We start from the raw sequence: 27,709 nt of genomic DNA on the forward strand, positions 1-27,709 counted from the left end.
ATGCCCCTGTTCTTCCCCGCGCTGTTGGCCTTGCTGTTGGCTTCGCTTTTCGCCCTCTTCCTAGGCCGGTGAGGGAATCCCGGCTACGGCGGGGTTGGGGGTAGGAGCGGGAGGAAGAGAGACAGAGAAGGGGGCGCGCGCTGGATAGTGGCGCGCGGGAGGGGGAGACCGAGAAGGGAGAGGGCTGGAGGGGACGGTGCGCGGGCGGCGGCGGGCGGCGGCGGGCGGCGACGAGGGAGGGGTCTAGCGGGAGCGCACGGCCTGAGCTCGCGCGGAGTCTCTGGGATTGGGGGAGACTAGGGGAGCGGGCGAGGCCTGAGGAGATGCACGGGATCTGAATAGGTGTGTGTGTGTGAGGAGGGGGCCCGTCTCTTGGTCTCCTTTGACCTCTCTACACCCCGGAGTGTCCCCTTCACCGAACGCAAAGGGCACCTGCAGCCTCGCCCTGGGAAGCCAGAACAGGTTTGGCCGCCCTGTGGAGAGCGGCTATTGAGCTGGCCTGGTGTGACCCCACAGTGCCTTCTTGCGGACATCTGTCTAGAGGACGAAGACAGAGACCCTTTGGGGGAGTGTGTAATGGCACTTCTGACACGGCTGTCTGTACTTCGAGTCCTGTTGGGGACTCTTCTCTCCACCTCTGGGGTTTCTCAAGATTTGAGGGGTTTGCTTTCTTTGTCTCCAACTTAGAAGGTGGAGTTTAATTTGTCTGATTACATCTGGGTGGAGGGGACAATCTGGGGCGACGGCTTTGATCATTGTGGCTGAATGTATGTGACAGAGCGGTGTTTTGGGAGACAGGAGAGTTACCCAGAAGACCCAGCTTCAGGATTTGACCCTTTGCAAGGGCTTCTAGGACGAGCAAGGGGTGAGGGAAGCCATAATTGGGAGAGGGTTCTATGAACTCATAGGAATTTTTCTGCAGGTGGCTTGTGGTCCGGTTGGTCACCAAGTGGTGTCAGCGGAAGCTGCAGGCAGAGCTAAAGATTGGCTCCTTTTTTTGGATCCAGAATGTCAGTCTTAAGTTTCAGCAACACCAACAAACAGTGGTGAGTCCCGAGGAACTCCCTGGGTATGTGTGTGGGGTTGATCCAGCTTGATTTCAATTTTTAATTTTCTTTTTAAAAAAACTGGTTGGTTTTCCTGATTAACTCAGTCTTGTCACCTCTTTGCCAAGATGATCTTAGAGTTAGTTTGGGAATAGTAGGATTGATGTAAGTTGTTCAGTTAAAAATGCTTGTAAGGCACAGAGTGTCCAGGGCACCTGAGAATGATACAGAGGTAAAGCACAGAACAAAGGTAACAGGACAAAGAAGAGCTTACTGTTCTAATTTAAGATGGGAAACAGGGCAACTTATCCATAAAAGAAATACAAACATCATTGTGAGGAGCAGGATATAGTGCGGAGGAGAGAAGCCGGTAGAAATGGAGTGGAGAATGATTAGTGGAAGGGCTATAGCACTTCCGCCTCTTCTTCTATAGCACTTCCTGGCTTATCAAGCTGCTCATGTCTTACCTAGCAGCTAATGTACAAAGCTTTCTCCCATGATGTTTTAGGAAATTGATAGCCTGTGGATTTCCAGCAAACTCCTTAGCCATGATCTGCCGTGAGTACCCTATATCCTAACTCTCTCTTTGGGGAATATTTGGGATTGGGGTTTGCAAAATGAGATTCTTCTACACAGGCCTGAAAGTCAAGAAGGGAAGTGGGTTCTTGGCTTGATGTCTCCTGGTTAGCCTGTAAGCTATTATCTTGTGAGACAGATATTGATAACTATCCTCCATGATTTGAGCTACATTTTTAGGGAGGGGAGAGTGAATGTGAGGGAGAGAAAGAGACTGCTATGGAAGGGATGGGCCTGATAGCAGTGAGATTTCTCTTCTGGGCAGGCGCTATGTGGCATTGTGCTTTGGAGAAGTGCGTATCAGAACCGACCTACAGAAGGTTTCTGGCCTGTTTGCTCCATTCTCCCAGAGCACTGGAGTGCATCAAAAGGAGCTGTCCTTCAGCCCAGCCTTGTTGAAAATCTTCTGTCAGGTGAGACTACTTCTCCCACTTTCTTGGACTATACCAGAAATGACTGGCTTTGTAGTCATGGGTGGATTTTTCTACTATTGGGGAGCATGATACTAAGAGCTGCCTCTTTATCTTTTTCTGTTGGAAAGAAAGGGAAGGGCCTTGACCTTAATTATTGTTCTTTGTTTCTTCCTTCCAGCTATTCTCCATCCATGTAGATTCTATAAACTTCATGGTTCTCAAGGTGGCTACTTCTGAGTCCTTGTGGCATATTCAGATCAGAGAAAGCAGCTTTCTTTTGGATAGTGATGGGAAAAGGTAAAAACTCTGGGTAGAAAAGGGTCTAGTAGTCCCATTCTTGCCTTATAGCTGTTTCAGGGTGGGTGGATGTCAGGGCCTTCTTATTAAGGTGTCAAGTTCTCATTCCGTGCAGTTCAAGGAGAGGCTAAGGTTAGGCACTTCTGCTTGCTTTATCCCTTCCAGCCAACAAAGCTAGATTGAAGATAAATGGTGAGGAAAGGGGCCAAGTGCTTTTAATTTTTTTCCTCTTCCAGGCTAAAATGTGAGGTGAGCCTAAGTCAAATCAACAGCAAAGTTCTAAAGAGTGGCCAGTTGGTGAGTATACCATGGTCCTTTAGGTGCCTTGCTTTCTTCTGGTCTTAAGAAGGAGCTTAGGGCTCATCCCATAGATTCTGTGTCATTATGGGGTTCTCTCAAGGTAGTGTTCCAGACCACTGAATTTTGATCCAGAACTCCCAAACTCCCTACACATACATACCTGAGAAACTTATTCTTCTTGTAGGAGGACACCTGCCTAGCAGAGCTCTCACTGGCCCTAAAGCTGGGTCTAGAGGTGGGCATCAGGAGTCGGCAATTGAAGGCAGTCACTGTGGATGTGTGGACACTCCATGCTGAACTGCATGAGGGCCTCTTCCATAGTCAGCTGTTGCACCAGGGACCAAGCCTGGCACCCAAGCCTGTTCCTTGCTCAGGTAAAGCCCCAGTCAGTGAGCTTCTTGGCTGCCCTGCTCTCAGGTTATTTTGGAAGTAGAAAAAAAATAGTGGCCTCACTACTCATTTAAGTGTGATTGGTTAGTCACCATGGCCTTGGACCCTGATGATAGATAGAGGAAATAGGGCATTTGCTTGTGGTGGGTGAAAGAACCAATGTTTAGTGGGTAATTGTGATAAATTAGACCTGTACTATGTGTTTTATATATGTTCTCTCACTAAATCCTCAGCATTGCACCAATGAGAACACTAAAGCCTAGGAACATTAGATAGGTATCTTTTTTTTTCAAATTATAAGAGAAAGTTTCTTTAGAAATTCACAGGTAGAGGTGAGCAGTAGAAGAAATGGGCTCAAGAAACAAATTATAGAGGCAAAAGAAGGGGCCCTTGCAGCTTAGGAGAGAGAAGGGTAAAGGTAACATGCCTGAGGGTAAGAAGAGGAGGAGGGAAAAGGCGTGGGAGTGCTCCCCATGGGGAGGGACACTAGATAGGTATCTTGACTGAGGTCACACAGCTAGTTGATATTAAAAATGGGATTTAAATTATTTGACCCTAAAGTCCATATTCTTTCTGTTACACCAATCTGTTCTCCATACCATTTTTTAGACTCTGGGGAAAGAAGTATAGCAGGTGCCTGAATCTCTGGGATATTTGCCTTGTGGCCTAAGATTGGGCATTTGCTTAGTCTATTTTATATGGGAGATTTCGGCCAAAGAGGGCAGGGCATTTTTGGAGACTTGAGAGTGTTAAGAATTGATGGCTCTTGTATTATTCATTCATGTTTTCAGATGTGACAAAGAACGTGACTGAGCCAACTCTGCCTGGCCTATACTTCCTTCAGCAGCTGCCAGACCAAGTGAAGGTGAAAATGGAGATCACAAGTGTGGTGCTGTCCATGAATAGTCAGAAGAGGTGAGATCTCTCCTGGCATAGAAGTGTGGAGAGTGATAGTTGGAGCTATATGCTGGGTATATGCAGCTAGTAGCTGCACTGAGCTTGTCTATGGGGAGAAAGGGCATTCCACGTATTTCTGAGCTAGAGTCTGTTTCTGGTTCAGGCATCTGAATTGGACCCTGAAACTGCTGCATTTCTTGTACCATCATGATGAGGATCAGCTGCCCCTTCGAAGTTTCACAGCAGACTCTGATATGGCACAGATGAGCACTGAACTTCTACTAAAAGGTTTGGGTGGGGATGCTGGTACTGAGAGAGAATGGGAGGACCAGACACTCTCTTACCCCATGTACCACACGATCTTCTTAATATCAGTGGGGAGGGGAAGGAGGAAACCATACTGAGAGAAAATAGCCCCAACTCTTGAGTGTTGGTGACAATCTGTTCATCTCTTTGCCTGCCGCTGACCCTCTCCTAGTTTTACCTTTTGCTCTCAGGTGTTCTCTGATCTGCTTTCTGCCCTTACAGATGGGTTGTTGCTGTCCCAGAGCCGTCAGCGCATTGTCTGCCTCAACTCCCTCAAGGCTAGTGTGCAGGTGTGTGATGACTACGGTACCAAGAATCATTCCTTTCTCTGTTCTCTTCCTACATCATTGCCTTATGAGACGAAACCCAAGCTCATAGTTCTGGTGTTCTCATTTCTAGGTGAGCACCATTGACCTTTCAGCTTCCCTGGTTGTCAACACTTGTATTATTCATTACCGGCACCAGGAATTCTCTCACTGGATGCACATGCTAGCACTCGAGACCCAAGGGTCTAGTTCATCTGTTCTTAAGCAAAGGAAAAAAAGGTTAGTGTAATCTTTTTCAACTACCATCTCATTAGATGGATTCTTTTGGTTTAAAGTGATGTCTGGTATGAAATATGTATTTGACTGTTTGATCTTTCTAAATTTCATTTTCAATGTCCCAGTCTCAATAGAAATCCTATTTGGTATATCTTCTCCATTAGATTAGAGTCTTTGATGGTAGGATGATGTTCTCTTTTTTATGTTCAGTACCTGGCACAGTGCCTTATACAAAATAAATGTTTGTTGAACTGAACTTAAATGATGAACAGTATCTTGTCTGCTGTAGATTGTAATGTGACAGATCATGTTAGCAGTGCCTTATCTCTCTTTGTGTAGTGCTTGCATTGTGTTGCATAGAAAACTTAAGGTTAATGATTTGGAAGTGATTCTCCTTGGTTGTAGTAGGTTGAATTCTATGATATGCTGATGTTCACCATATTTGACCTATGAAATGGCAATTTCATATGGTTCAACCTAATATCTTTCTGGCATTCCTGCAGATTAACTGTTGAGAGTAGCAGTGAACTGATGAGTTCAGTTTTTTATTTTCTAGTTGCATCCATTCCTAAAAATCACAATAAAACTCACCCTGATTTCTGAGAGCTTCCATGTTAGGAAGCTGCAGTTCTTTCCTTATCAAACAACGATGTCTTGTCCCTATGCAGAACTTTCCCCCAAATCCTGGCTCCCATCATCTTTAGCACTTCCATCTCCAATGTCAACATTTCCATTCAGCTTGGAGATACACCACCTTTTGCCTTGGGATTCAATTCCATCTCTCTGGGTAAGGCTCTGGGATGTAAAAGGAACAAGAATCTGTCCATTAGTGGAGCTGGACCCAATTGATGGCCACAGTGGCTCCATAGAATGCCTCTTTCCCACCTCTATTTAGATTACCAGCATCTGAGGCCACAAAGTATCCATCAGCGGGGCATTCTAACTGTGGACCACCTCTGCTGGCGGGTGGGCAGTGACTCCCACATTCAGCGGGCACCCCACCCACCCAATATGCATGTTTGGGGTGAGGCACTTGTCCTGGACTCCTTCACACTACAGGTAGGTGTGGACTTTGGTGAACAGGGGCCCATACAGTTTCCTCATCCTGCTCTGCTTTAGAGCACCTTTTGGCAGCAGGCGATGTATTAAGACATTACAGAACTGTGTGTCTGCATGCTCCTAATGGGGTCCCTTTGCGTTTTTTCTAGGGTAGCTATAATCAGCCTCTGGGCCTGTCTAGCACCCAGTCAGATACCCTCTTTCTTGATTGTACCATCCGAGGACTGCAGGTAGAAACATCAGACACCTGTGCCCAGTGTCTCTCCCGGATCTTATTCTTCATGGGCCCACCATCTGGGAAGTCAGCAGTCTCTAGGGAATCTTCATTTGGGGAATCCGTGTCATTACTGTGGAAGGTGGACTTGAAAGTGGAGGACATGAACTTGTTCACCCTTTCTGCCCTCGTTGGTAAGTAGGACAGGGAGTCTATTCTGAAGTGGGTAGTTTGTAACCCAAGCACATTATGCTGATTCAATCTGTTCCTTCTAATTTAATAGAGTTTATTATCTGGAATTTTTCTTTTTTAAAAAAAATATGTTTTTATTGATTTTTAGAGAGAGAGAGGAAGGGAGAGGGATAGAGAGATAGAAACATTGATGAGAGAGAAACACCATAGATTGGCTGCCTCCTGCACGCCCCCCAACTAGGGACTGTGCCTACAACTGGTGTGTGCTTTGACGGAATCAAACCAGCTGGGCTCTGGAATTTTTCTAAGTTAGAGGCTGAGATGCTGGAATGTCTTGCATAACTATTAGGCTTCGTGATATTTCTTAAGGGCTTATAAAAGGTACGTATTAAACAAGATATGTAAGAAAAAAACAGCCTTGATGTCTGATCAAGACAATGAGATGCATGTAGTTTTTTCTTTTTTTTTTCCTTTTGTGTTTGGTAACTGATGTATCTCTGGGCAGTCTGTAGGAGTTAGGGACCTTCTTCCTCCCTGCCAGAAGTTTAGGTTAAGATAGCAAAGGGGAATTTTCTCTTGAGCATGAGGAATGAACGTAGGGAGGTGTGGGGAACAAAGATAACTAGAGTGAAGAGAACAAGTAACAAAGGCGAGTGAGGACTGAAGTTGCCATTTGAGAGCTGAGAATCAAGGCTGACATGGTTTCTGGACGTTAGGTGCTTCAGAGGTCCGACTAGACACACTGACTGTCCTGGGAAGTGCTGAAACCTCCACTGTGGATATTCAAGGACTTGTGCTTGCACTGGTGAAGTCAGTCACAGAGAAGATGCAGCCCTGTTGCAAGGCTCCTGACATCCCTGCTCCAGTGCTTAGCCTCTCCATGCTCTCTATCACCTATCACAACAGCATCCGCTCTCTAGAGGTAATGCTTCTATGGGGAGGTTGAGTCAGATTGGCTTTCCCCTAGACTTAGAGCATTTCCCAGTCTTTTGAGTCATGTAAAAACTCATCTGTGAGAAATACAGCACCTGGTGTTCTTTTTTCCTGGCTTGGTTTAAACATTTTAAACTCTTTATTATGGAATTTTTAAAAATATGTTTTTATTGATTTCAGAGAGAGGAAGGGAGAGGAAGAGAGATAGAAGCATCAATGATGAGAGTCATTGATCAGCTGCCTCCTGCATGCCCCGTACTGGGGATTGAGCCATAACCCAGTCATGTGTCCTGACTGGGAATCAAACGTGACCTTCTGGTTCATAGATCGATGCTCAACTACTGAGCCATGCCTGCTGGGCTCTTTATTATGGAATTTAAAGTATATACAAAACTAGAGAGACTATGTGAACTTCTGTGTATTCATTCCCAGCCTCAATAATTACCAACTTAGGACCAGCTTGTTTCATCTATACTTCACCAATTACCCCTGCCCTCTAGCTCAGGGGTTATTTTGAAGGAGATACTAGACATAATATCCATTGTAAATATTTCAGTGCATATCTCTGAAAAATAAGGGGCTTTTTAAAGATCATAATCTTGTATCATGTTGCTGAATCTCTCAGCTCATCAAAAAGCTGGAAGATGGAAGTGCTAGAAGGTTTTCAGAGGCCTTTCAGTACCTTTCTCTCAGGGTATTAAGATGGACGTGGGACTCTCTTAAGAGGAGAGTGGAATAGCTTCCTGTTTGTCAGACTTCACTTTCCTTTGGAAACTGAAGAGTTTCCTTTTAAGAGGCCGGAACACAAAGGACTTTTTCTGTCCTGGAATTTAAACTTTCTCTGTCCACTTAGCTATTCAGAACCAACTTTGTTTTTCAAGATGACAGGGACTCTGCTCCCTTCTTTGAGGCATACTTTCATATAGGTCAGTTGATGTATAGATTTTTGTGGTTGTTGCTTTTTATACTTTTTAAGAATTTAGTCAAGATGAAGTCAGTGCATGAAACATTTTCAAATTGGTTGTTGCAGTGGTTATTATACAGAGTGTGGAAGTTATAGAAAGATAACTTTTGAGCAGAAACATAAAGCCAAATGACTTATTGAGTACTTGCTGGATGTACTTTGGTAGATACCAAAGAATTAAAACACATGGCCTCTACTCTCAGACAATTTAGAGTCCAGTTGAGGAGAACTTAAGTGTGAGTGCTCCTAAGTGCTCTTGGTGCTAAGAATATGGTAAGGGACTAATTATGTGGCTATTCAGGAAAGACTTCTAGGTGGAGATGGTTCTTGAGTCATGTATAATAATTCCTGTTATCTCTTCTGTTCTGGGACATGGTAATTGACAGATCCTTTTCTCTTGCTGCTTAAAGGTTCAGTGTGGTGCAGGGCTGACTTTACTCTGGAGCCCCCCAGATCACATGTATCTGTATCAGCATATCCTGGCCACCCTGCAGTGCCGAGACTTACTAAGGGCCACTGTATTTCCCGAGACTGTTTCACTCCTTGCACTAGAGACTCCAGGGACCACTTCTGAGCCAGAAGGCCATCCCCCCGAGCCATCTCCCCCAAAGCGGTTGCTGAACCTGACACTAGAGGTGAACACAGCTAAGCTGACAGCTTTTGTAGCTGAGGACAAGTTCATTACCCTGGCTGCAGAGAGTGTGTCACTGAGCCGGCATGGGGGTTCACTTCAGGCTTATTGCCCAGAGCTGGCTGCTGGCTTTGATGGCAATAGCATTTTCAACTTCAAGGAAGTAGAGGTACAGCTGCTACCTGAGCTGGAGGAAATGATCCTCCACCGGAACCCCTTGCCTATGCTGCAGACCCTCCGGAACCGTGTTTGGCTCCTCTCCCTTGGCTCAGTTTCAGTGGAGTTTCCTTATCAGTATGATTTTTCTCAAACTCTGGATGAGGCTGTGGGAGTTCAGAAATGGCTGAAGGGGCTGCATCGAGGAGGAACTCATGCTCAGGCCTCTCCAAGTCCTGCCCCACTCCCACCTGATCTACTCTTGAAGGTTCAGCACTTCTCATGGGTTTTCCTGGATGACATTTTTGAGGTGAAACTTCGTGATAATTATGAACTGATGAAGGATGAAAGTAAGGAGAGTGCCAAAAGGCTGCAGCTGCTAGATGCCAAAGTGGCTGCCCTTCGGAAGCAGCATGGGGAGTTATTGCCAGCCCGCAAAATTGAGGAGCTCTATGCCTCTTTGGAACACAAAAACATTGAAATCTATATCCAGCGCTCCCGTCGTCTCTATGGCAACACACCCATGCGCCGAGCATTGCTCACTTGGAGCCTGGCAGGGCTAGAGCTGGTGGCTCTGGCAGATGCCTCCTTCCATGGGCCTGAACGTGTGATAGAGCAGGTTCGAGAGCTTGATCCAGGGAGCCCTTTTCCTGCTGAGGGAGTAGATCTTGTTATTCAGTGGTGTCGAATGCTCAAGTGCAGTGTCAAGACTTTTCTGGGTAAGTCTTTATTTGCAGAACCTAGTGTTTGCCATTGGAGCTCCAGGGAGCTCTTTGAATGATTACAGAGGAGCTTGGTTATATTGGGAACTGTGGCTGTTTTCGGATGGGTGGAGTGGGTTCCTTTCCTTTCTTTGTTCTTGAATTTCACCCTGAAACTACTAGGCTAACTTAAAGGAACAACTAACTCAGTCATCTTTAGGGTTAATGTGGCTCTTAGATATTGTTTTTCCTCTCACCATCTGTGCAGGGTCTCAGTGCCCTTTTTCAGCTTTACTACCACCTACTAGCTTTTGTTCTCCTGGTTGACTTTGTAAAATAGGTGGGTAAAAATAGTGGCAGGGGAAAAAATGCCTGAGAATGCTGAGACCTGTCCCCTGAATAGCCAGTGTGTTTCTTCCCTATAATAACAGTTCGGATAAGAGACTATCCCCGGTACCTGTTTGAGATCCGTGACTGGCGGCTGATAGGTCGACTTGTGGGCACTGAGCAGAGTGGTCAGCCTTGCTCCCGTCGGCGTCAAATCCTGCACTTAGGGCTACCATGGGGTAATGTGGCAGTAGAGAGGAACATGCCCCCACTCAAGTTCTACCACGACTTCCGCTGTGAGTAGAGAAGGGCAGTTGGTTTGGCTAAGGGATATTGTGATGACTGGGGTGGAAGATGTGGTGAGGCCCTTCTGTAGTGAAGGAAGAGGAAAGGGATGGAGTTGTGTAATAAGCTGTATCCTTTGCCCCTCTATCCCAGCGGAAATCTTCCAGTACACAGTGGTATGGGGCCCATGCTGGGATCCAGCCTGGACACTGATTGGCCAATCTGTGGACCTCTTGACCAAGCCCTCAGCTGACCCCAGCCCACCCTTGCCCTGGTGGGACAAGAGCCGTCTTCTGTTCCATGGGGACTGGCACATGGATGTTGAACAGGCAAACCTGCACCAGCTGGCTACTGAGGTGAGAGTCCAGAGGAGTTGTTTCTTATTAGGATGGTATGGTTGAGGTTTGTACAGCACTTGGAGGAAGAGAGAAAGGTACTGATTTGGGAGATGAGGGTGATATTCTTGTCTATATCTCACCAAGTTTTTGGGGTGGTTATAGGATCCATATAACACAACTGAGAATATGCACTGGGAGTGGAGCCACCTGTCGTTTCACTGGAAACCTGGTCAGTTTGTGTTCAAGGGTGACTTGGATGTCAACGTGAGAACAGCCTCTAAGTGAGTGGAATGATGGGTGGGGCTTTAATAGGACTCAGGGTGGAGGGAGAGGGGAAGAAGCCAGGGGCTGCAAGTGACCAGGGCACTGAGGACTGGGAATCTGTTGTGAGGCAGGTATGACGACTGCTGCTTCCTTCACCTGCCTGACCTCTGTATGACACTGGACCTGCAGTGGCTATGCCATGGGAACCCCCATGATCACCATGGTGTCACTCTTCGGGCCCCAGAGTTTCTGCCTGAGGTTCCCTTGGGCCAGCTCCACGACTCCTACCGGGCTTTCCGCTCTGAGAACCTCAATCTCTCCATCAAGATGGATCTGACTCGGCACAGCGGGAGTGAGGCTTGGGTCTGGGACAATGGGGAGGAAGGGCTGGGAGGGTGGACTTAGACACAGGACTTCAGCTCAATCCTCTGGGGAGGGGATAGGGAAAAGGCAGGGGAGGATTTGGGTTAGCACCTTTTCAAAGAAGTTGGATCTTTGAAAGGAGAGGGTGTTATAGGTATTTAGTGTGAGGCTGAGTGCTGTTTGGGTTTTTAAACCTCTAGAACCTGAGCTAAGGAAGGATTTAGCTTCATCTCTGTGTTTTAACGATAGCTAGGACATGTCTATCCTTTCCTTTGCAGCAATATCCCAGCCCCGAATTCTGCTATATAGCAGTACCCTGCGCTGGATGCAAAACTTCTGGGCAACTTGGACTAGTGTTACAAGGCCCATCTGCAGGGGAAAGCTCTTCAATAATCTGAAACCCGGCAAGAAGAAACTTGGCCAGCACTACAAGCAGCTTTCGTTTACTGCACTTTTTCCTCAGCTACAGGTCTAGCTTTGACAACCCTGCTGACATCTTCAGTTCTGTTTCCCTTCCCTTGTTTACTTGTTTTTTTCTTATCTGGTCTCTCAATCATCTCCAATGCCATTCTTTATTCAGTGTTAAGTTCTCTTCTTACCAGGTGCACTATTGGGCCTCATTTGCTCAGCAGCGGGGTATCCAGATTGAATGCAGTCAGGGCCATGTCTTCACTCGGGGAACTCAGCGGCTTATACCTCAAGGTAAGGTAAATAACCCCTTTATTTCTCCTAGCCTATTCCTTGTCCTCTTTCCCTTTCTCAGTTCCCTTTCCTTTCTCTCTTTCTGTTCCACACTATCCTTCTGTGCTGGTCTGCATGGACTCTGTATGCCTCCTTTTCTCAGCTGGCACAGTGATGCGGCGTCTCATCTCTGACTGGAGTGTGACCCAGATGGTTAGTGACTTAAGTGAAGTGACTGTTCATCTGATGGCCTCACCCACTGAAGAGAGTGCTGATCACTGCCTTGATCCCTTGGTAACAAAGACCCACCTACTGAGCCTGTCCTCCCTCACCTACCAACGGCATAGCAATCGCACAGCGGAGGAGGTACTACCTGAAATAGCTTTTTTACTACCTTACTTGCATCAGTATGTGTCCTAGTCTCCTCAGGCTACCATAACAAAATACGATAGGCTGGGTGGCTTAAACAATACATATTATTTCTCACAATTCTGGGGGCCGAGAAGTCCAAGATCAGGGTATCAGAATGGTCAGGTTCTGGTGAGGGCTCTCTTCCTGGCTTGTAGATGCTGTCTTCTCACTGTGTCTTCACATGGCGAAAAAAGAGAGTACAAGCTCTTCTGTGTTTCAAGTTCTCTGGGCACAAATCCCATCATGAGAGCCTCACCCTTATCACCTAATCTAAACCTAATTACCTCTTAAAGGCCCCAGCTCCAAATACCTTCACATTGGGGATTATGGTCTCAACATATGAATTGGGGTGGGGGGCACAATTCAGTGTATAACAATAGGTTTCAGACTAAGTCCCTGGTAATGTCCCTAACTATATTCCATGCATATGTCAGAGGTGAGGAATGTCCAGTCTGAGGGCCATAAACGGCCCGAGAAATAATTTGGTCTGGCCCTGCCAAGGCAACCACAGGTGGGACTCAAAATTCAATAAATCTAGGAGCTTTTTTCATAGCTAATTTTTAAGTTGATAATTTTGTATGGCCTGCAAATGATGTTATAAATATCCAAATGGCCCTTGGCAGAAAAAAGGTTCCCTACCCCTGATATATATCATTTACTCTGTGATGCATTCACTTGCATCAGCTGTATCAGCATCACTCTTTGAAGATTACTTTTCTCTCTCTCCTAAGGATAGTCTCTTGCCCTTCAGGAAGTGGAGTACAACTTTCCCCTTAGTACCTTACTTGTTCCCCCCTTCACTCCCCCAATTAAGGAAGGATTTTTAAATGAAATTCTCTGAGTTATTTAAAATACAGTGGGTATATCTAATGTACATGCTAAGACCACCTAGTTTTCTTTCTCCAGGGCCGCCTTGTCTTCCCCCAGAACAGGTTTTTGAATTCAGCAAGCTTGTTTTCTTATCTCTGCATTTATGGTCCAGGAGAAATGATGAGAATTTCCATGCTACACTGAGGTTCTTTTCCTGTTTCTTAGGAGCCCTCCTCTCAAGTTGGGGATCCTGCCTTTCATACACACCAGCTGCACTTGGTAGATTTACGGGCTTCCTGGACAACCACTAATCGGGACATTGCCTTCGGTTTATATGATGGCTACAAAAAGGCAGCTGTACTAAAACGTAATCTCTCTACTGAGGCCCTGAAGGGGTTAAAGATTGATCCCCAGATGCCAGCCAAAAAGCCAAAGCAGAGTGTTCCAACCAGTGCCCCAGCCCCACCTCCTGTCAGCACTCCCAGCTTTAGTGGACAGCCTGATAAAGGGTCATCAGGAGGTAAGTCGGGGGGAGATAAGACTCCATTGGGTTAGGTTTAGAATATGTACATTGGCCTAGTCGGGCGTGGCTCAGCCGTTGAGCGTCGACCTAGGATCCAGGTGATCGGGGTTCGATTCCCAGTCAGGGCACATGCCCGGGTTGCAGGCTCGAGGCAGCCGATCAATGACTCTCTCATCATTAGTGTTTCTATCTCTTTTTCCCTCTCCTTTCCTCTCTCTGAAATCAATAAAGATTTATTTTTTTTAAAAAAAATATATACATTGGCTTGGACAGGAGTTTTGAAAAGCACTAAATCATGGCTGGTTCTATTTAGGCGTAGAGATGAAACCATTGTTTTTCCATATCAGGCCACCCAAGTCTTAAATAGCAATGATATGGGGCGTTAAAGGGTCTGGTCCTGTGACCAGGAAGAGGATCAGGAAGGAATGATGGGGCCAATACAGGATGAATAAGGCAAAGAAGTGAAGGATTAGGGAATTGTTTTGTGTTTTGATGAATTATTTTGTTCAGTCAACAAATATTTATTGAGTACTTAACAGGCACAGAGTACTGTGCTGGGCTGAGTGATGGATATAGAAGTGCATGACATTCAACTTGCCTCAACAAGTTGTCATCTCTGGATGAGCTAAGATTAGTTCATTCACTCAGTCACTCACTTATTCATAGATTCATTTTAGCTCTATTGAGGGTTTATAATATACCAGACATGACCCTAGACTTTAGGGATACAAAGATGGGAGGAAGCTTAGAAACTAGTAGATATAACGATATGCAAATTATTATTTCAATATGAAATTGCTTCATAAGAATGTTCAAGAAAGTTTTTAAATCAGCACAGGGAAGTCTAGAAAGCCTTCACAGAGAAGATGACAATGGAGATGGGTCTTAAAAGATGAGGATGAGTTTGACAGGTGAAGAAAGAAGGCATTTTAGGGAGAGGGAATAACAACTACAGAGGAGTGCAAGTTCATGTGAGTTTAACAACAAGATGAAACGTGATAAATGCCGTAAAAAAGAAATTAAAGAGCCCAGCCAGGCATGGCTCAGCAGTTGAGCATCGACCTAGGATCCAGGAGATTGCTTTTCGATTCCTGGTCAGGGCACATGCCCGAGTTGCGGGCTCGATCCCCAGTCGGGGATGTGCAGGAGGCAGCTGATCAATGACTCTCTATCATTGATATTACTATCTCTCTCTCTCTCCCTCTCCTTCCCTCTCTCTGAAATCAATAAAGATATATTAAAAAAGAAAGAAATTAAAGAATATAGACATTGTTTTTGATTGGAGTGAAGGAGGGAATGCACGCAGGGAAGGTTTTATTGAGGAAATAGCACTTGTGCTGGACCTGGAAGGTCTAGTATAGTTTGAACATGTGGAAATGGGGAGGAAGGGCATTCAAGGCAGAGGGAATATCTTGAATAGCAGTGGAGGTGGTAAAGCTTAGTGTGTTCAAAGAAGAGAACAGTCTGATTGGTTGGCATAGAGAGTAGCTAAAAGAGGAGCGAGAGAAGATGCTGGAAAGGAAAGCTGGAGGTAGATCATCAAAGGCCTTTCATACAAGGCTAAGGAGCTTTTGGTCTTTATTCAGTAGACAATGGTGAACTACTGAAGGTTTTTTAATAGAGTGTGTCATCAGAGTTTTACTTTTAGGAAGATAAATCTGGCAGTGGTGCAGAGGAGGACTGGAGAGGAAGGAACTGGAGGTGGGGAGACAAATTAGGAAACTTACGGTGTCTCAACAAGGGCCTGAACTAGGTAGAGGGAATGGGAATGAACATGAGGGGATGGATGCACATGTTCTTGTGCATATAAGAGATTTGGAAACTGGTTGGAAAAAGGTGTTAAAACAGGAGGAAAGTGAAAATGAGGCTGAACAGGTTTGGGGAGGTATAGAGTTGTTGATTTGGACATACTGAGTTTTTGATGCAAATAGTACATCAAAGCAGTGTTTAACAAACCGCAGGAAATGAGGGTCTAAAAGCTTAGGGCTAGAGATAGAGACTTGGAAAGTTTAGCATAGAGCTTGGCGTGACTGCAAAGGAGAGAATAATAGTTGCTTACTGTGGCAGGTAATCTGCAAAATACTTTTATATATTAATCCATTAAATTCTCTCAACCTTATGAGTTTCTGTTATTTTATGAACAAGGAAACTGAGGACACAGAGAGGTTAAAGCAAGCTGCTGAGGGTTACCATCAAGTAACTGGTAACTGGCAGAGATAGACGATCTTCAACAGAAGCAGACTAGTCTAATTCTGGAGACTGTGTTCTTAACCATAACACTTACACAAACTCACTAGAAGAAAGAGTAAGAAAGAAAAGGGAACATGCCAAGGATAGACTTTTTTAAGTTTATCTTTCTTTTTTTTAAAATGTTTTTATTGATTTCTAAGAGAGGAAGGGAGAGGGAGAGAGAGAAAGAAACATCTGTCAGCTGCCTCCTGCACATCCCCCACTTGGGGATCGAACCTGCAACCAAGAATGCCTCCTGACTAGGAATTGAGTGGGTGATCTCCTGGTGCATGGGCCGATGCCCAACCAACTGAGCCACACTGGCTGAGCTGGGAGATACTTATTTCTAAGACCTGGGAGAAGGAAGAGAGTCTAGAGGCATAATCAGAGGAAGCAGTAGAGCTAGAACACAATGGCACTAATGGCAAGGGAGTGGTTTCACCTGGGAAGGAGTGGTCGATAAATAGCATTTCTTTTGTTTTGTTAATCCTCACCCAAGGATATTTTTTCCATTGATTTTTAGAGAGTGGAAGGGGGGGAGAGAGAGAGAGAGAGAGAGAGAGAAAGAGAGAGAAACATTGATATGAGAGAGACTCATCAATTGGTTGCCTCCCTCACTTGCCCCATCCAAGACCAGGGATTGAACCTACAACCCAGGTAAATGCTCCTGCTTACTAACCACACCCGAGACCCTTTGGTATGCAGGCTGATGTCGGGCCAACACTCCAACCACTGAGTCACACTGGCCAGGGGGACAAATCGTATTTCAAATAATTTGAAATGAAAAATAGAAGGAACAAAATGGGGGTGGGGGTGGAGATTCTAGAGTAATCCAGAGGTGGATATGCCTAAGAGGAAAAAATCCTACCACTTAACATAGTTTCTTTTGGGAATCCCATTACTTTTATTAAAATTGAGAGGGAAATGGCCCAGCTGGCGCGTGGTTCGGCAGTTGATCCAGGAGATAGAGGTTTGATTCCCTGTCAGGGCACATGTCCGGGTTGCCAGCTTAATCCCCAGTAGGGGACGTGCAGGAGGCAGCCAATCAGTGACTCTCATCATTGATGTTTCTCTCTATTGCTCCCTCTCCCTTCCTCTCTGAAATCAATAAAGACATTTAAAAAAAAAAAAAAAATGAGGGGGAAATGAAATGGCAACCCTTATTTTGCCTTCAGGGGTCAAGGGTGGACTGGGATGGGCTGGAGTTGCAGTTGGAGGCGACTATGTTCTAGCCCTTTCCTAGTCAGAGAAATTTAAGGAGGATCAGTTTGGATGGTATTCCTCTAAGACTGTGACTTTTCCCGCTTCCTGTTTCTCTACCAGGTGCCTACATGTTGCAGAAGCTGATTGAAGAGACAGATAGGTTTGTAGTGTTCACAGAAGATGAGTCAGGTGTGAGTGACCAATTGTGTGGCATTGCTGCCTGCCAGACGGATGATATATATAACCGAAACTGCCTAATTGAGCTGGTCAACTGCCAGGTATCATGTCTTTATCAGAGCACTCCAACATTGGGCTAGATCATAATCATATGTGTTTACCTTTCCCCCTAAATAAGAATGGGTGTCTAGAGCTCCAAAAAATTATTCCTTCCAGCAGGTATCAGGGATAATCACTAACCATATCTAAAAGCCAGTAGAGTTCACTCGGTAAACCAGAACTAGACCCAGCTGCAGTTATTGGTATAGTCCTCTAACCTCATCTTTCTTGGTAGTTCTGGTGCTATGATTCTGCTTCTGTCTCTGACATAGATGGTTCTTCGTGGAGCAGAGACAGAAGGCTGTGTCATTGTGTCTGCTGCTAAAGCCCAGCTGCTGCAGTGTCAACATCATCCAGCTTGGTATGGTGACACATTGAAGCAAAAGACATCCTGGACTTGCCTATTGGATGGCATGCAATACTTTGCCACCACTGAAAGCAGCCCTACTGAGCAGGATGGCCGACAGCTCTGGTTAGAGGTTAGTCAGCAGGGCAAATTTTCCATAATTGGACCCTTCCAGCAGAATAATTGCAAGATTCTTGACAGTACCTATTGCTAACAGCTTAGGAGAATGTAGGAACTGTAGCTCTGGTGTGTCTGTGAATACATAGTATTTTATATTTTCTTTTTTTTACTGTGAATACATAGTATTTTATATTTTATTTTTTTAAAAATCTCATGCTGTTTTATTTCATTGCAAAGGAAATTCTCATTTCCCAACACTAGAATAAAATGGGTTGGAACTTTTTTTACTTTTGAAAAGTTTGCTGATTCCTATTAGTAATATCATACCAATCAGCAGATAGCCTGAAAACAGGCAGTAAGTAAGAATTTTAGATAAGCTCTCTATCTGTATTTTCTCTGATCACTCTTTTTAAAAAATATATGTTTTTATTGATTTGAAAGAGAGAGAGAAACATTAATGAGAGAGAACCATTGATCGGCTGCCTCCAACACACCTCCTACTGGGGATCAAGCCCGAAGCTGGGGCATGTGCCTGACCAGGAACTGAACCCGTTACCTCTTGGTTCATGGGTGGAAGGTCAACCACTGAGCCACAACATCCAGGCTCTGATCATTCTTAATGAAGATGATTGAGTGGTTGCAAGGCAGTAAGGTTGAATATAAAGACTGCTTGTCTAGGAGTCAGATTATGAGAGTTCTAATACCAGCTTTGCCATTATAGTAGCCATGAGCCCTTGGACAAGTCACCTTTATTTGTAAAATGGAGTTCTAATACTTCACCTAGACAAGATTGTTGAAAGGAGAAAGTACTTTGAAAAATAGAAAGCTTCATTCAGGTGGAAAGTAGACTCTTTTTTTCAAGTCAGTAGTATGTCTGGGGAGGTATGTCAGATAATGTTTTTTGTTAGATGGTGAGATTGTGAGCAGTGGCTGTAAATTTTCTTTTCAGCTTTTTGGTAAAATTTGTACTATAATTTCTAGGAAACATTATTATAGGGAGATGTAATGGTTATAAGATGTACGGAGTCAATATTCTGCATTCTCATTACTTATTTAATAGGTATTAAGTATTCACATTGTGTTGGGCATGGTTATCAGTTCCAGCTGTGTCTGATAAGGACCAATGTGATAACATCATTTGCCATCCTCTTCATTGGGGTTAAAGCTAATCCCTTCTTCCTCTTTGGCTGGTGCTGCTTTTTAAAAAAAAAATTAAAAAATAGCCCAGCTGGGTATGGCTCAGCGGTTGAACATCGACCTAGGATCCAGGCGATCAGGATTGGATTCCCAGTCAGGGCACATGCCCGGGTTGTGGGCTCGATCCCCAGCAGGGGGCATACAGGAGGCGGCTGATCAATGACTGTCATCATTGATGTTTCTATCTCTCTCTCCCTCTCCTTTCCTCTCTCTGAAATCAATAAAGATATATTTAAAAAAAGAAAAAAAATTTTAAAAATAATGTGTGTGTGTGTGTGTGTGTGTGTGTTTATTGGCTTCAGAGGGAAGGAGAGGGAGAGAGAAGTAGAAATATCAATGATGAGTCATTGATTGGCTGCCTCCTGCACGCCCCTTACTGGTGATTGAACCCACAAACCGAGCATGTGCCCTGACTGGAATCAAACCATGATAGCCTGGGTCATGGGTCCATACTCAACTGCTGAGCTATGCTGGCTGGGCATGGCTGGTGCTTCTTATTCCAGTGACATTAGGGCTCAGTTCAGGCAACCTCTAGTGTAATTATATAAGAAGTAGTAAGCATTTCATCAGATATCAAGCTAAATAAGGGTCAGGTTATTGATAATATGAAAAGACATGCCAATATATTATAGCTGTGGTTCAGGCAAGCAGTGCCCTTTACCAGTAGTCCCAGAAGGTAGGTACAGAAGGTGTTAACTACTTATACAGAGGTAAGCAGGATGAGCTATGCAAGATCTACCAATCTGGCATTTCCTGGGCCTCTGCTTCTTTTAAGCTTGCCCTCTTTTGCAAGTGAACCCTTCTTTTTCCCCTCAGGCTATAATGTTAGTATTAGGGTGGAATGTCCTTGGCTTAGGTGGGAGGGCCTTTGATTTTCCCTTTTCTATATAAATTTTTGTGTGACTTGGCAGATCTGCTTATGGTTTGCTATATCACTCATTCTATTATTCACTTTGACTTCAGCTAGGCAGAGAGAGTCAAAATAATTCAGCCCCCTTCCCCCACGGCAACAGTGTCAGAGTGCTTTGTCTAAAGACAGAAAACAGCAAGAACACAAAAACATGAATACCAAAGTGGGTGGGAAATTTAGGTTTTGATTAAAATTTTCCTCATGACATGATTTGATTTACCCCCCAACTTTTTAAGTTGTAAAATACATATTAACATAAAATTTACCCTCTTAACCATTTTTAAGTGTACAATTTAGTGATATTAAATAATGTTATACAACCATTACTACAATCCATCTTCATAACTCTGTTAATCTTATAAAACTGAAACTCTATACCTGTTTCCCAGCTGAAGTGCCTCAGTTAGTTGAGCGTTATCCTGTCCACCGAAAGGTTGCTGGTTCAATTCCCTGTCAAGGCACATACCTGGGTTGCAGTTTCAGTCCCTGGTCAGGGCACATATGGAAGGCAGTCAATGGATGTTTCTCTCTCTAAGCATGTCCTCGAGTGAGGATTAAAAACAAAAACTCTATACCTGTTAAACAATAACTTCCCACCTTCCCTTTCCCCAGTCCTTGGCAACCACTATTCTACTTTCTGTCTCTCTGATTTTAATTACTCTTAAGTATCTCATGTAAGTGGAGTCATGCAGTCTTTTTGTGTGTGTGACTGGCTTGTTTCACTTAGTATAATGTCCTCAAGGTTCACCCATGTTGTAGCATATGTCAGAATTTCCTTTTTAAGAATGAAAGATATTCCATGTTGCATCCTCTAATGGACACTTGGGTTGCTTCCATCTTTAAGCTATTGTGAATAATGCTTCTATGGACATGGGCATACAAATATATCTTTGAGACCCTGCTTTCAGTTCTTTTTGGTATATATATAGAAGTGGAATTACTGGATCATATAATTCTATTTTTAATTTTTTGCGGAACTGCCATACTGTTTTCCACAGTGGTTGTACCATTACATTCCCACCAATGGTGTACAAGGGTTCCTATTTCTGCACATTCTTGCCAACACTTGTTATTTTCCATTTTTTTTTATAATTAGTGTCCTACCTCACACTCCTAATGGGTGTGAAGTAGGACATGATTTGATTTTAACCTAGCTTGTTTTTCTGGCCTGAGGCCTGTGGGCCTGGCAAAATGTGCGTGTAACTCAGAATTTGGGTGGTTTGGGCCATGAGAGAGACATATATGTCCTCTACCCTAGGAGATCCTTCAAGCTATTTCGGGAAGTGGGAATCTAGATAGTGTAACTATGTGTATCATGGAGATCTGTGACTCAGTTGGCCAAAACAAGCTACTGATTCCCAGGGGTTAAAGGTGCCTGTATCTTTCTCTTTAGGTGAAGAATATCGAGGAGCACCGGCAGCGTAGTCTGGACTCTGTGCAAGAGCTGATGGAGAGTGGGCAGGCAGTGGGAGGCATGGTTACCACCACCACAGGTCAGCTCTCCTCTCTTCCTCATCATATGGCTATATGGTTAGGAGTAGATGTGAAGCCCAAAGGATCCTGACTTCCTTACCTCCTCTTAATGCTGGAGTAGGACCATTTTGTGTTAGGCTAGGTTGAAAGCAAGTGTCTGGAGTTCCCTAGACATCACACAAAGCTAGCTGGGACGCTCTCACAATACCTCTATTGAGAATGTCTTTCTGTTATCTCTTTCCCACCTCTTCACAGATTGGAACCAGCCCGCTGAGGCACAACAAGCCCAGCAAGTCCAGCGGATCATTTCACGCTGCAACTGTCGAATGTATTATATTAGTTACAGCCATGACATTGATCCTGAGTTGGCAACTCAGATTAAGCCACCCGAGGTTCATGAGAAACAGGAAAAGGAAGATCTCCTAAAGAAGCAGGAAGGTATTCAGGGCTTGAAAGGCTTTTAGGAAGGTACTAAGGAACTTATGAAAGTAGTTATTTCCTTAGTGGTTTTGAGGCAGTGGTGTTATTAAAAGTCCTTCTCTGCACTGGACATTAACATTTAATTTTGCTCTATATTTTGTAAGTTCTTCTATGAGAGAATAACCTGCATTCTTGGAGGGAACTGGAAAGAAGGAGTATTTTTTTATTCTGAAACAAGCAAACATGTTTCTATCCATGAGCATTTCTCACCAAGCCTTTTCTATGGGATTAACTAATAGGAGTGGTTCCAAATGTGGGTTAGGAGATGGGGTAGATATTTATCGAGAAACTTGAGACTCTTATTTAGCTGCTAACAATTACCTAGGGGCTGTGGATACCTTCACCCTCATCCATCATGAGCTGGAAATCTCCACCAACCCAGCTCAGTATGCCATGATCCTGGACATTGTCAACAACCTGCTGCTCCATGTAGAACCCAAGCGGAAGGTGAGCATGGGCCCTTATATAATGCCAGTTATTGTCACAGGAACCCTCAGACCTTGGGTTTTATTAGAGGTCCATTAAGAAAAGCCATGTTTCAGACTGAAAAAGGGCCTTGTGGTTGGTACATCATCCATTAGTCAACAGCAGCAGTTGAAGTTTTACTTATCTAGGAAAGGTCTGAGTGTCCCTAAGACTCATGTAGAGCTTGTTTACTTGTTTTTCTTGGTCAGCTCTTGGTCACTTAAGTACTTCTAAGAACAGTAACTGCTCCCCACTTCCACTGTCCCTACCCTATGGGATTGGCTTATTGTGAAATACATATTACCAAATCTGCATTGGCCTACCCCTTATTCTTGCTACTAATGGTGACAGGTAAAGATGAACTTTCCAGAAGAGATCCCCATTTATTTTCTTTCTCTATTTCAATTTACTATAAGACATCTATTAGAAAATTTTCTTCATTTCCTTTTCTTTTTTAAAAAAATATATCTTTATTGATTTCAGAGAGAGGAAGGAAGAGAGAGATACAGAAGCATCAACTCTCTTGTCATTGATTGGTTGCCTCCTGCACGCAACCTGGGCACATGCCCTGACCAGGAATTGAACCTCCATCTCCTGGGTCATAGGTCCATGCTCAATCTCTAAGCCACACCATTCATGCTCATTTTCTTTTCTATTCCTTTAGGAGCATAGTGAGAAGAAGCAACGGGTCAGATTCCAGCTTGAGATTTCCAGCAATCCTGAGGAGCAGCGCAGCAGCATATTACATTTGCAGGAGGCTGTGCGGCAGCATGTGGCCCAGATACGGCAGCTGGAAAAGCAGATGTATTCTATCATGAAGGTAGTCACCTGGGCAGTCTGAGGATATGGAGGCTTCTTAGGATGAGGGAAATCTCTTCTCAGTTTCTCCTGTCCTGGCTCCCTAGTCTTTGCAGGATGACAGCAAGAATGAGAACCTTCTTGACCTGAACCAAAAGCTTCAGTTGCAGCTACACCAGGAGAAGGCCAATCTACAGCTGGAAAGTGAAGAGCTTAATATCCTCATCAGGTGAAACAGCATTCTTTTCTGCCCTTTTCCAGTTACCCAGCTGGAGTCAGTTTCTCTTCTTTGCCCACGTTCTGATAGTCTTTAGGTCTAGTGAGTATTATCAAAGGCTGATATAGTAGATTCAGGCACCTCTTTCTGAATGAGCCTTATTGCACTTACCCAAGAGGTTGAGAACAAAGGAGCCCTTCCTTTGGATCATCAGTAGATTACCTGGTGGGAAAGGAGAAAAATGGGTAATTGGGAAAGATCACTTTTGTGGTCTTAATATTGTGCAGCTGAACTGAAAATAAAAATCTTGAGTTGATTAGTAAGGAACACGATTGTAGGTATAATCGGGGTTATTAGTGCAAAGAGATTACTTTATCAAGAAGCTGTAGAACTGAAAGATGGATTTGTATCCCATGGCAAGGTGTGAGAACCAATGAATCCAGTGGAAAAAATGTAGAGAATAGCTGTTCCAGAATAGGTCTATCTCTGGGTTTATCTCATGCATCATTCTAGAGCATACCACCCCACCCCCAACCCAAATGCTGTTGCCCTTATTGGCTTTGACCCTCCTGTCCATTACTAGGTGTTTTAAGGATTTCCAGTTGCAGCAGGCCAACAAGATGGAGCTGCGAAAGCAGCAGGAAGATGTGAGTGTGGTTCGTCGCACTGAGTTCTACTTTGCTCAGGCACGATGGCGCCTGACAGAGGAAGATGGACAGCTAGGCATTGCTGAACTGGAGCTGCAGCGGTTTCTCTATAGCAAGGTATTGAGTATATCACACAAAGGCAGCTGTATTGAGAGGCACTGACCTATCTCAGGAGTCTCACAAAAAGAGAAACAAAAAGGGGCTAGTTATTATATAACTATTAATGATGGTATTAAAGGTTATTAATGAAACATGAGCAGAGTTCCCCTTAGATACATTTTTGTAATACTAAATAATGCTGATGTAGATGAGGGTGATCAAGTGCTTCCCTCCATAAATAAGATTACCCCTAGAAATGTGGCCCAGAGGGAAGTATTCTAAGTCCTGCTTGAAATAGAACCTTACTTCTATGTAGGCATTTAGCTTTCCTGCAATTGCCCATGGCATGGAGGAGAGGACATTGTTTGTTCCTCCTTCTTCCCCAACCCCCCACCCCTTCCAGGATGTTTGGAAATGAATGAGACCATTTTTGAATGTCATAGCGACTGGAAAGTACTACTGGCATTTAGTGCCCTGGCCAGTAGCCCCCATGAGAAACATGGGATTAGAGGGTACATTGATTATATGAGGTTGAAAGAGAGATCAAAGATTGGGATTAGGCATATGGAGAACCTGAAAACAAATAGGATATATAGCAATTCTCTAGCAGGCTCCTGTGAAAGGCTTATTACAGTGGATTGGGGATTGGGGGGGGAATCTGTCTTTATAGGTGAATAAGTCTGATGACACAGCAGAACATCTTCTGGAATTGGGCTGGTTCACTATGAACAACCTCCTGCCCAATGCTGTCTATAAGGCAAGTCTTATTTCCCCATTGCTAGCCCGTTCGTGTACTTTCTAGCACAGGCCATTTGTAATGACCCTTCTACATAAGCTCACTATGGGAAACAATGTGGTAATCTGAGATGGTAAAAGCTTGTCCATCTTAGCAAGACCACTGCTTCTCCTCTTGGTCTACAGAGAATTTGTGAGTTGATTTATCATTCTATCCTACAGGTAGTCCTGCGGCCCCAGAGCCCCTGCCAGTCTGGGCGACAGCTAGCCCTCCGCCTATTCAGCAAAGTCCGGCCTCCCGTTGGGGGTATCTCTGTTAAGGAGCACTTTGAGGTTAGTAAATGGTCCTTTGGAGATCTAGGAACAAAGGGCAGTCAGAAGCTATCTGTGCTTTGTATTACACTGTTAGGGGTAGGTAAACTGAGGGATGATGTCTGAACTTAATTGCTTCTTCAGCCTTTTTCCTCTTTAGGTAAATGTGGTGCCTCTCACCATCCAGCTGACACACCAGTTCTTCCATAGAATAATGGGCTTTTTCTTTCCTGGTCGAAGTGTGGAAGATGATGAGGTTGGTGATGAGGAAGATAAGTCCAAACTGGTGACTACTGGTGAGAACTTTTATGGTGGAGCTCCAGAACACTGGGGTAGCATAGCAGCCTCGGAGATAGCAGAAGCTTCAGAAAGAAGACATTTGGTGTGCTTGCTTTTTCATAGGAATACCAGTGGTGAAGCCTCGGCAGCTGATTGCAACAGATGATGCAGCAGCACTGGGCCCTGGGAAGGGTGTGGCACAGGGCTTGAATCGGAGTTCTGGGGTCAGAAGGTCATTTCGCAAAGCCCCTGAGGTACTGGACATGCCCCTAATGATAGAAAAATGGAGGAGTCCTAGGATACTTTGTTAAGCCTGGCTAGGGATTTCTTCTGTTACCTTTGAGTTTATTCCAGGGGTGAAAGGAGATGGAGATGTTTGGGGTCCTAAGTATCTTCTGATGGTTCAGGGGCTCATACTGCTTTTCTGCCTTTCCTAGCACCCTGTGGATGATATTGACAAGATGAAAGAGCGAGCCGCCATGAACAACTCCTTCATCTACATAAAGATTCCACAGGTTCCACTGTGTGTCAGCTACAAGGTCTGCTCCTCCCCAGCACTTACTAGAACAGGGTGGGAAGGGAACCAGATAAGATCATTTTAGATTAAAGACAGGGAGATGGTCCAGCTTGTGAAGTTGGCCCATGGGTGATAAATCTGCTTCCTCTCCTATTATCAAACTGAGGTAAGGGAAAATCAGTATCTGTAGTTTACTGCTATAGGAAGGTACTAGACTTGGACTCAAGTCTAGTCCAAGGTACTGGCTTGGACTAAAAGTGGCAGCTGATATCTTTTTTTCCCTTCCCTCCCATCCTTCTCTTGCAGGGTGAGAAGAACAGTGTGGACTGGGGTGACCTTAACCTGGTGTTGCCTTGTCTGGAGTACCACAACAACACATGGACATGGCTAGACTTTGCCATGGCTGTCAAGAGGGACAGCCGCAAAGCCCTGGTTGCCCAGGTATCCCGGCAGAGTTCATGGCTGTTTGGTTAGCAGGGTCTGGCAAGCAGATCCTCTGCTCAGGAGCATTTCATTGTAGGATGTATTAACAAGCAGCCTTGGGATGGGGCAGGTGAATAAAGTGAGCAACTTTTTTCCCTGCTTTCTCCATGACTTTGCTCAGATGATTAAATTGAGTATTTACTGTTTCATATGTTAACTACTATTGATTTTTAGGAAACTGGGGGCTGACACAACCTCAAGTTTAGAATGGGTTCTAATTAGACTCTAAGCTTTTTGAAAGCAGAGATCATTTTAGGATTTGAAAGGCTTTATTGTGCCTCTGTGTAAATTGAATAAATCTTTATTGAGTTGATTCACTGTGATTTATTCTGTCCTACTAATTTTTACCTTCCCTTTTACTCCTCTCTGACCTATCAGGTAATCAAAGAGAAGCTAAGGCTGAAGCCTGCAACAGGGTCAGAAGTCCGGGGAAAGCTAGAAACTAAATCTGACCTCAACATGCAACAGCAGGAAGAAGTGGAGAAAGCTCGGCTCCTCATCGGTTTAAGTGTGGGCAACAAAAACCCTGGCAAGAAGTCCATTTTTGGCAGGCGCAAGTGATCCGGCATTCCAAGAATGGCTGCATACAGGATATGACTCCGGCTCAGACCCCAGGGACTTGTGGGGCGGGAGGCACTTCCCTTTATCCATCAGGATTTGTTGGGGTTAGGAGTCCACAGGGTACTGCAGAGAGAGGCACTACTCTTTTAGCAGCTGGCCTGTTCTCTGCAGAGCATGGTGGATAATAAAGCTGAGTTCTACCTCACACTGATCAGCAGGCCCAGGGCCAGGGAATGGTTCCAGGACTAGGATCTGGTTCCCTTGGGGTCAGCTGAAAGGGTGGGGGACAGTTCTGATCAAGTGTGATAAATTTTTATAAATAGACATATATAAATACATATATATTTCTCTAAGTGTAACTGCTCTCCTCCTGTGCTAGAAAGTTGGGGGCCAGAGGGCTGATCTGTCCCTCATTCTACTGCCTTTTATGAAAGAGGTATTAGTGTTCTGGGGGGAATCAGTCCCTCCCCCAATCTGTGCCAAGCTCACTTGGGGAGATGGCAATAGGAGCCAGGGCTAGCCACGGGTCCCCCTGGGTTATGCCTTGGAGAATGGTAAGAAAATGATTTAAAAAGAAAAAATATATTTTAAATTTGATGCTGTTTTTTTTTTTTATTGTGTTGAGTGCATGGGTTCAACTGTCTGTATTCTTCCCTCCCCATCAACCTAAGACAAATCCTCTAGCTGCCACTCTAATGAGGGCTGCCTCTTCCCTCCTGCCTGAAACTGCATCACAGATATTT

At 44.5% G+C, this 27,709-nt stretch overlaps 1 protein-coding gene across 1 annotated transcript; it reads left to right on the forward strand.

The window, feature by feature from the left end:
• Positions 1–27,563, forward strand: BLTP2 (bridge-like lipid transfer protein family member 2). Its single transcript, XM_087826013.1, has 39 exons — positions 1–68; positions 923–1,046; positions 1,555–1,604; positions 1,888–2,035; positions 2,214–2,332; positions 2,569–2,629; positions 2,817–3,006; positions 3,814–3,937; positions 4,083–4,207; positions 4,448–4,515; positions 4,625–4,770; positions 5,436–5,554; positions 5,663–5,826; positions 5,976–6,234; positions 6,949–7,154; positions 8,540–9,635; positions 10,049–10,240; positions 10,383–10,585; positions 10,730–10,848; positions 10,963–11,183; positions 11,473–11,663; positions 11,797–11,896; positions 12,039–12,241; positions 13,322–13,616; positions 17,172–17,329; positions 17,600–17,806; positions 21,294–21,393; positions 21,629–21,811; positions 22,179–22,300; positions 22,983–23,138; positions 23,224–23,345; positions 23,917–24,097; positions 24,750–24,836; positions 25,037–25,147; positions 25,287–25,422; positions 25,529–25,659; positions 25,843–25,944; positions 26,229–26,363; positions 26,784–27,563. The coding sequence occupies exons 1-39, from the start codon at positions 1–3 to the stop codon at positions 26,964–26,966; spliced, it is 6,705 nt and encodes a 2,234-aa protein (XP_087682139.1). The 3' UTR covers positions 26,967–27,563.
• Positions 27,564–27,709: the final 146 nt, after the last annotated feature.

Source organism: Miniopterus natalensis, chromosome 17 (genome assembly GCF_054644295.1).
Source record: "Miniopterus natalensis isolate mMinNat1 chromosome 17, mMinNat1.hap1, whole genome shotgun sequence".
In the NCBI taxonomy this organism is placed as follows: domain Eukaryota; kingdom Metazoa; phylum Chordata; class Mammalia; order Chiroptera; family Miniopteridae; genus Miniopterus; species Miniopterus natalensis.